The sequence below is a fragment of the Quercus robur genome, chromosome 8 (assembly GCF_932294415.1).
Source record: "Quercus robur chromosome 8, dhQueRobu3.1, whole genome shotgun sequence".
In the NCBI taxonomy this organism is placed as follows: domain Eukaryota; kingdom Viridiplantae; phylum Streptophyta; class Magnoliopsida; order Fagales; family Fagaceae; genus Quercus; species Quercus robur.
The window spans coordinates 19,919,751-19,928,641 of record NC_065541.1 but is presented as its reverse complement, the minus strand read 5'-3'; the positions used below and the strand labels follow the sequence as shown (position 1 = coordinate 19,928,641).

Below are 8,891 nucleotides of genomic sequence, written 5' to 3'. Positions count from 1 at the left end.
CATGTACTGTTCACGCACTATTCATAGGTCCCACGACACTATTCACACATTTAAAAATTATTTTGTTATAGTGTTTTCAGTTTTCAGTTTCAGTAAAAATAAGTTCAATCCAAACAGACCCTAAGTGGTAAGTTTTTATTGGTGGTTATAGGTGGGTCAAAAAGTAATTTAAGTTATAGATTTAAATTAGAACCAATAATCACTTACTATTTATGATTTGTTGTGAAAATATTATAAAAATATTGTGAACGTGATCCAAAAAAAAATCTATAAATACCTAAACACATAAGCTATCTCATTCACGCTAGTTCTTGAAGAACAAGCAGCATACAAAAAGTCTTAAACCAGTTGCACCATTTCTACACTAAGTTTTCCCACCTTCGAAAATGTCTCTTCAAGTTTCCGCAGTCCCTGCTCAAACCAAGAATCCAAATTCTAATAAAAAACGTCCCTTGGTGAATTACAGTCCTAGCTTATGGGGAGACCATTTCCTCTCTTATGCTAATGACTCCATGGTACGTAGATATAATACTTCTTTTACCCGACGTGTCAGACTATGTAACTTTATTATTCTAATGTAAAACATTGATTCTTTCCAAATTTTGTATTCAAATGTCATAGTCTTGAACTGCATCATCTTTAACGCTCTTTTTGAAATATTTTACTGTAAAACATTTGCAAGTGTTTGGCAAGTGTTGTGACCTAAATATTGCAAATATAAATCAGCCATCACTAGCCACCACATACCCAGCCACCACCAACCAATGAAAAATATACCCATTGTAATCCCATTCCATCAGCCACCATCATCTACCCAAACACCCAAGAGCCATCAGAATCACCACCAACCACCAAATCACCACCAACCATTCAAAACACAGCCATCAAAACCACCAGTAGCCACCACCAAAGCTTCAAAAAACCGCCACCAACTACCAAAAAAAACAACCATCAACCACCAAATTTTGAGAGAGAGAAGAGATAGCGTGAAAGGGAGAGAATAGATAGCCTGAGAGTTGTCAGGTGAGAGTTAAAGAGAAATTGTAAAATATTTTACCAAAATTTTAAGCGTAAAATATTTTCCACAAATTTGCTTAGGTTGATTTTGTTGACTGAAAATATTTTACTTTTGACTAAATGTTTTACTGTAAAGCAAACACCGTAAAACGAAAAAATATTTTCCTGCAAATATTTTACGCCAAAACAAATGGAGCATAAATCACATAAATTTGTGCCACAATGTGTTAATTGTTTACTTCAATTTGCTTTTGTAGGAAACCAATGACGACTTGGAGCAAGTTCAGAGGTTGAAGGAAGAAGTGGGGAAGTTGCTAATGGATCCCATCGATAAACCTTCACAAAAGTTGGAGTTAATTGATGCAATCCAACGCTTGGGCGTGTCGTACCATTTTGAAAGTGAAATTGACGAAATATTACAACAAATTTACAAAGATCATCATAATGAGGTTGGTCAGGAAGACAATGATAGTCTTTACACTATTGCTCTTCGTTTTCGATTACTAAGACAACAAGGTTATAACATTCCAAGTGGTAAGTCCTCTTTTTTTGATCTATTATTTATTCATTAGATTGCACTATTTATTTGTGTATACTATTTTAGGAAACTTAAAGCTAGCACTTATCCCAAAAACAAAAAACAAAAATGAAACATAAGCTAGTTGCATTCTCATATTTGGCTCATGTCATGTATTGGCTGGTGAAGCAGATATCTTCAACAAATTCAAAGACAACAAGGGGAACTTCAAGGAATCGCTTATTCATGATGTGCAGGGAATGTTACACTTGTACGAAGCTACACATATGAGGGTGCATGGAGAAGATATACTTGATGAAGCACTTAAGTTTACTACTACTTACCTTAAATCAGTGGTGACTAATTTAAACCCTACTCTTGCTACACAAGTAAATCGTGCCTTAAAGCGACCAATTCGAAAGTGCTTGCAAAGGGTAGAGGCAAGGCATTACTTCTCTACCTACCATGAAAATGCTTCACATAATGAAGTTCTACTAAAGTTTGCAAAGCTAGATTTTAACATATTACAAAAGCAACACCAAAAGGAACTTAGTCATATCTCAAGGTATGTTTTTAATTAATATCCTCTATCTTGGTGTAAAGCTTGTACAAGACATGATTTTAAATGACAGTTTGTGTTGAATTTGTCCCTTAGGTGGTGGAAAGATTTGGATTTTGCAAATAAACTATCTTTTGCACGAGATAGAGTGGTGGAGTGCTACTTCTGGATTTTGGGGGTGTACTTTGAACCCCAATACTCAATTGCTAGGAAGATACTAACCAAAATAATTTGCTTGGCATCAACCATAGATGACATATATGATGCATATGGTACTTATGAAGAACTTGAGCTCTTCACAGACGCGATTAAAAGGTTTATAGCATAGGCATATGACCTAGCATGTTTTTAAATTTATGGGCTTTAAATCAATTTTGTACTCTAAATTGAAATGTTTAATTTTTAGGTGGGATATCAACTGTATAGACCAAATCCCTGAGTACATGAAGTTGTGTTATAAATCACTCCTGGATGTTTATGAAGAAATTGAGGATGAGATGTCCAAGGAAGGAAGATCATACCTTGTTTACTTTGCAACAGATGCGGTATAATACTATTAGTTAATTCACTTAAACTTTCACAAAAAAAATAAATAAATAAATAACTATAATAATTAATTCACTTAAACACATCCCTTTTTATTTTATAAAATTTGAATTCTATAGTCACAATATTTTGTAATACTATAAATTAATACATTTGAACTTTCACTAAAAAAAAATAATAATAATAATAATTCGCTTAAGCCTATATATCCCCCTTTTTTTCATTAAAGTTGAATTTTACAGTCACAGTATTTTATGCTTTGATGGAAACAGATGAAAAAACTTGTTCAAGCCTATTTTGTTGAAGCCAAGTGGTTTAACGAAGGATATATACCCACAATGGATGAGTATATGAGTAATGCTTTAAAATCTAGTGGCTACCCTACAGTCATAACCATATCTTTTGTCGGCATGGGAGATATAGTAACACAAGAGGCCTTCGAATGGGTCTCCCAGGAGCCTAAGATTGTTAAAGCAGCATCAACCATAAGCAGGCTAATGGATGACATTGTCTCCCAAGAGGTACATAAGAGATTAGTCCATCACTGCAACTCAATTGTAGGCCTATAGTGAATGAAATTTATGTATTTCTGAATTTATTTGTTGCAGTTTGAGCAAAAGAGAGAGCATTTTGTCTCAAGCATCGATTGCTACATGAAGCAACATGGTGTCTCAAAAGAAGAGGCACATAACGAATTTCAAAAGCAAATCGAGAATGCATGGAAGGATATAAACCAAGGGTGCCTTAGACCTACCCAAGTGCCAATGCCTCTCCTCACACGAGTTCTCAATTTCTCACAAGTGATGGATCTGCTTTACAAGGATGGAGATGCATACACACATATTGGAGAAGTGCTGATACAGGGTGTTACTTCATTGCTTGTTGACTCAGTACCAATTTGAATATGTTGATCCCAATATATAGGCAGAATCATGAGTTGGTTTGTTATTAAATAAAGTGGTGATAAAACTATCATACTTAATTATTATAAAAATAATTATAAGTATCTTTCTTTTTATATATATTTTAGACTCGTCATACGTGTTTTGTATATGCAATAATACTCTTTTTTTTTCTTTTTTCTTTTTTTTTTTGTTTAGTGTTATACTAATGTTTAAAAGTGATATATAGATAACCATGTATATTTATTATTTTTTTAAAGAAAGAGTTAAGGTAAGGTAAAATACTGTTTAAAAATGAGATAAAGATCTATAAGAAGTTGAAACCCAATAGGACATTTGAATTTATGGATTAGGATAAGAATTGTGACAAGTAAGAAAAATTGAGATTTAAACAAAAGAAGGATGATATATGTTAGTGTGGATGGATTGGGGGATTTGTGATAACTGTATAAAACTTGAATAACAAAAATTTTGGAATGTTTTAAAGAATTAATTAAAAAAAAAAAAAACATAGAAATTTTGGGATAAGAATGAGTGATTTTTACGTGAAGTAGTGGTTTTTTTTTTTTTTTTTTTTGAAGTAATTTTTTTTAATAAAGATATTTGAAGTATTTAAATACAAATAGATAACAAATACATATAAGAATCAGACATTTAAATACAAATGAGTAGTGAGAATAACGTTTTTTTTTTTTTTCCCTTTTGTACGTGAGATAGTATTATTCTTTTAACATTTTTTGGAAGAACTATTAATTTTGTATTTTTTTTTTCATGAAGACAATTGAATTATTTGAATTCAAATAGATAATAAATACAAATAGGAATCAGACATTTTAATACAAACGGGTAGTGAGAATAAATGTTTTTTCCCCCTTTTGTACATTTTTTTTTTATAATATTAAGTATTTTAACACACACACAAGGGGAGAGGGGAGAAGGTTTTTCTCCCTTTTGTACATGAGATAATATTACTATTTTAATCTTTTTTGCTTTTTTTTCTAGCAAAATAAATTAAACTAAAGGATATGTTATTTCAGAATTTGTATGAAGATATTTTGATACACCAAAAATTGAAGATGAAACAGTAAAATCCTCTAATTAATAGTATACATATATATAATTTGATTGTTTAGATTAGTTTGCTCTTCCTTCCTAAGAGATAAGTTTTTAAATATTATATGAAAAGAAAACAAAAAACAAAACAAAACAAAACAAATCCAAACAAAAAAAACATATAAAAGATAACTTAATAATGGACTCACAACAAATTTTTATAATTATAAAATATTAGAAGACTCATGGAACTTTTGGGCATTAACAATTATTGAAATTTAATTTTGTGAGGGACTCTTGGTGGTTGGTCTTTATGATGTCTTCTTGTTGCTACAAAGTTTCAAAAATTAAGAAATATATTATGACCATTATGTACCATTGGCGCAATGGTCACTCTATAAGTATAAATGCTTGTGGGATGTGAAGAGTAAGGGTTGGAGTTCAAATCTCGAGGAAAAAGTTTTATACACATATAAATTTAGATTAAATTAAAATAGAATTTATATCTTGTAAAATAAAAAATAAATAAATAAATAACACGTTTCAGTCATGTAACAGAAGAGCTTTTTTTTTCTTTTTTTCTTTTTTTGATGGGAAACAGAAGAGCTTTTAAGCCGACATCGTAGTTCTCCAAAGCTAATGTAGAGTGTGTGGAGACCTTGCTGGCTTGCAATATGTGCTCTAAATTCCACGTGTTAGCATCATATTCAAAGGTGTTTCTCATGGTTCCAGCCAAAGTAATCATTAGGCCGAAGCTAAGAGTTAATTGGTTGAAGATGTTATAAGTGTAATAGAGAAGTTTTATTAAACCAGCATGTTTAGGCTAGTTGGTTGCCACAAGGCTAAGACTACCGTGGTTGTAATATATAATTTTATATTCAACAAAGTCTTTTTATTTTTATAAAATTAAAAATTAAAAAAAAAATACCATTTATTTTTTTGGATAAATCAATAGTTATAATAAAAGAAGAAAGATTTAAACTGAAAACACTAAGACGTACTAGTTATGTTACAAGGCTTCTAAAATTTTTAAGCTTAAAATAACTATTAAAAAAAAGCATTAAATTCTTATTACCTCTTTTCCTCTGCTAATTTTCCCCCATCAATCTCTTCATTGATTTAAATAGTGTATTTTTGCTAAAAAAAACATTAATTTTAAATAATTAGAAATACAAAAAGAGACATTTGAATTTTACATATTTTTTAAAAACATCAAGGTAGTGATGCAAAATACAACTTTTTACGTAAATTGTAATACTTCTAACATTTCCTTAATTTATTTTGAGCAATCAAATTACATGTTTAAACTTAATATATTTTTATATTAATCTCTTCATTTGATTTTTTATTTATTTTAATAATATGAAATGTGGGGCCCGGCCCAAAAATAATGGGCTATTCCACATTCAGGCCCGTCCGAGGAGCGTCTTGTCCGAAGAAAAACCACATATGAAGCATTACTCAATCCCAATAACGCCAAGGAAACCTGTCCGAGGAGTAACTCCTCCTCGGACATCACGAAGCCCAGACGAGGAACTCTCCCCAGCCACTTCAGTTCATCCTCCCAACATATAAAATGAATAAAATCCAAAATATCTGATGGAAAGCTACCACCACATTAATTGCGCCCCAACCACCCTCTTGGCCGCATTAATGAGGAAAAGACCCCTGAACAGTACCACCTTGGCCTCTGCAACTCACAAGGGGAGTGATGAGGGCGGCTGATGGGACAGGTGCTCCAGTAGATGCTTAGATGATCAACAGGTGTAAGGTTGAGATGAGAGGAGGGGAACTATATAATGTAGTGGAGTCCCTAAAAGAAGGGACGGAAAAACTGTATCAGAAACTGAAGAGATAGAATCATACTTGAGAGATCCATTCTTGTGTTTTTATTCTTTTGCAAACAATACTGTCCATGTACCAGACCGAATAGGTTCACTGAGTCTAAGTTCTTTGACCCATCCTCTACAAATATTTATTGTGGGTTGGGCTTTGGGCCAAGGCCTGATCAATAGAAGTTGAGCCAGGAAAATCGTGCAACTACAATTGGCGCCGTCTGTGGGAAGAACTAAGGCATCAGCTAGTACAACGGTCGAGCATGGCAGAACTAGGTCCGCACCAGGAGGATCCTCACCAAGCTGACTCCCAACGAACACAACCCGCCGAGTCCCAAAGGCAAAATAACCCAACCAACCCAGGCGGCAAGGGGAATCGTGAGGGAAGTGTGCATACTATCCGGACGAGCCAGAGTCACACTCAGATAGGAAGTCACGTGTCTCAGAGGCGAAATAGTCACCAGGCCATGCAGCGAGAGATAGATGACCTAAAAAGGAAGTTACGACGTGTACAGCGAAGACGATCTCCCTCTGACTCAGGTGAGTCTTCTAATGCGGAGGACGTGAGTTACAGACAAAGGTCAAGGACCCCCCCAAGTGAAACCTTTTCTTACGAAAAGGAACCACGCCCTGTACGGAAGTATGAGAGCCCATCCAGCAAAGGTTCGGGGAACGACGCCATGAAGAAGGCGCTGGATCAGGTCTCGAGGTCACCCTTCACGAATAGAATCGAAGGGGCTAAGCTGCCAAGACGCTTCAACCAACCGGTGTTCGCCATCTATAGCGGCAGAACAGACCCGGTAGAGCACGTGAGTCAGTTTAACCAAAAAATGGCGATTTATTCGCAAAACAAAGCCCTAATGTGCAAAATCTTCCCATCCAGCTTGGGATCGATGGCAATGAGGTGGTTCAACAACCTGAAGACAAACTCCATAGGCTCCTACAAGCAGCTCACTCAAGCTTTTTGCTCCCGTTTTATTACAAACACCAGAGTCCCTCGACCTCTCAGTTCGCTACTATCCTTATCCATGCACGAAAGAGAAACCCTGAAAGCATATTCGGATAGGTATTGGGAGGTGTATAACGATTTAGATGACAACCATGATAATGTTGCTATCAGCACGTTCAAAAGCGGTCTCCCCACCGAGCATGGCTTAAGGAAATCCCTCACTGGAAAACCAGTTACTGACGTCCAACAGTTAATGGATAGGATCGACAAGTACAAAAGAGTAGAGGAAGATCAGCTACAAGGGAGGGGAAAGGAGAAGGTTATCCACCCCAAAACAAATGATGTCAGGTCGGAACGTCACAATCCTGGTCAGCCGAGGAGAGATTTTCCGCGACAGACTGGGCAGAGCATCCCGCAAACAGTGAATGCCGTGTTCAGAGAGCCAGTACAACAGGTACTGGAGAAAGTAAGGGATGAACCCTATTTCAGGTGGCCGGGAAAGATGGCTGGAGACCCTTCCAAACGTAACCAGAACCTGTACTGCCACTATCATCGGGACCATGGGCATACTACTGAGGACTGCATGAATCTGTGGAATCACCTAGATCAATTGGTCCGAGAAGGAAAGTTACGTCACCTGCTGCACTCATCGAGCGGCCATCCCGGCCAAGCAGCACAAAAGCCTCGAAGGGACGTGTCTTTAAGACCCCCCCACCAGGACGATACATGTCATCCTCGCTGCACCAGGAAGAACCGGGCCACCCATCCCCAGGGTATTAGCTGTTGATCGGCTCCCCTCCGAGGGCAGGCAAAAGGAGCCCAAAAGGCCAAAAAAGGGAAGCTCCTTGATACTGGGATTCTCGGATGAGGATAAGAGAGGAACTATTCAGCCTCACGATGATGCCTTGGTGGTCACATTGCGGATTGGGGGCTTCGATGTGAAAAGGGTGTTAGTAGACTCGGGAAGTGCGGTGGAGATAATGTACCCTGACCTATACAAGAGGCTGAACTTGAAGCCGGAAGATTTGACAGCTTATGACTCCCCCCTTCTCAGCTTCGAGGGAAGGATTGTTACGCCGAAGGGGCAAATCCGACTACCCGTACAGACTGGGGCGGAAGTGGTGGAGGTGAATTTTATCGTGGTTGACGCTTATTCACCCTACACCGTGATAGTTGCAAGGCCATGGATCCACGCCCTAGAGGCCGTGACCTCCACACTTCACCAAAAAGTAAAATACCCATCCAGAGGACAAGTAGAAGAAATCCGAGGAGATCAGGCCGTGGCCAGGAAGTGTATGGTGGCCGCCATTTTACATCGGCCCTCAGTCGAGTCCTCGGCCCCAGAGAGCTTATAGCAACCAGCCTCCTCAGCAAGGCAAGATGATGGGATGGCCGAGGAGATAAGGTGTGAAAGTTTAGATAAGATTGCTGTCAACGATGACCTGGAGAAGTTCTTTCAGGTCGGCTCCGAATTGCCCTCTCAAGAAAAGGAGGAACTGGTCAGATTTCTCAG

The 8,891-nt window shown here is 36.9% G+C and overlaps 1 protein-coding gene across 2 annotated transcripts; it reads left to right on the top strand.

Annotated features, from left to right (window-relative positions):
• Nucleotides 1–315: 315 nt before the first annotated feature.
• On the top strand, nucleotides 316–3,679 carry LOC126694931 (probable terpene synthase 2). Of its 2 annotated transcripts, none has more exons than XM_050391486.1 (7): nucleotides 316–515; nucleotides 1,275–1,551; nucleotides 1,727–2,099; nucleotides 2,190–2,408; nucleotides 2,500–2,638; nucleotides 2,912–3,160; nucleotides 3,248–3,679. In XM_050391486.1, the coding sequence occupies exons 1-7, from the start codon at nucleotides 387–389 to the stop codon at nucleotides 3,539–3,541; spliced, it is 1,680 nt and encodes a 559-aa protein (XP_050247443.1). In that variant the 5' UTR covers nucleotides 316–386; the 3' UTR covers nucleotides 3,542–3,679. The 2 variants fall into 2 exon arrangements, with proteins under 2 accessions (XP_050247443.1, XP_050247442.1); XM_050391485.1 differs by having other exon boundaries at nucleotides 1,724–2,099.
• Nucleotides 3,680–8,891: the final 5,212 nt, after the last annotated feature.

Bases quoted from the DNA above. Each gene is read 5' to 3' on its own strand.
- LOC126694931 (XM_050391485.1), top strand. From the start codon at position 387: ATGTCTCTTCAAGTTTCCGCAGTCCCTGCTCAAACCAAGAATCCAAAT. The intron at 2,639-2,911 runs GTATAATACTAT...TGATGGAAACAG, and splicing joins TTTACTTTGCAACAGATGCG to ATGAAAAAACTTGTTCAAGC. The intron at 3,161-3,247 runs GTACATAAGAGA...TATTTGTTGCAG, and splicing joins ATGACATTGTCTCCCAAGAG to TTTGAGCAAAAGAGAGAGCA.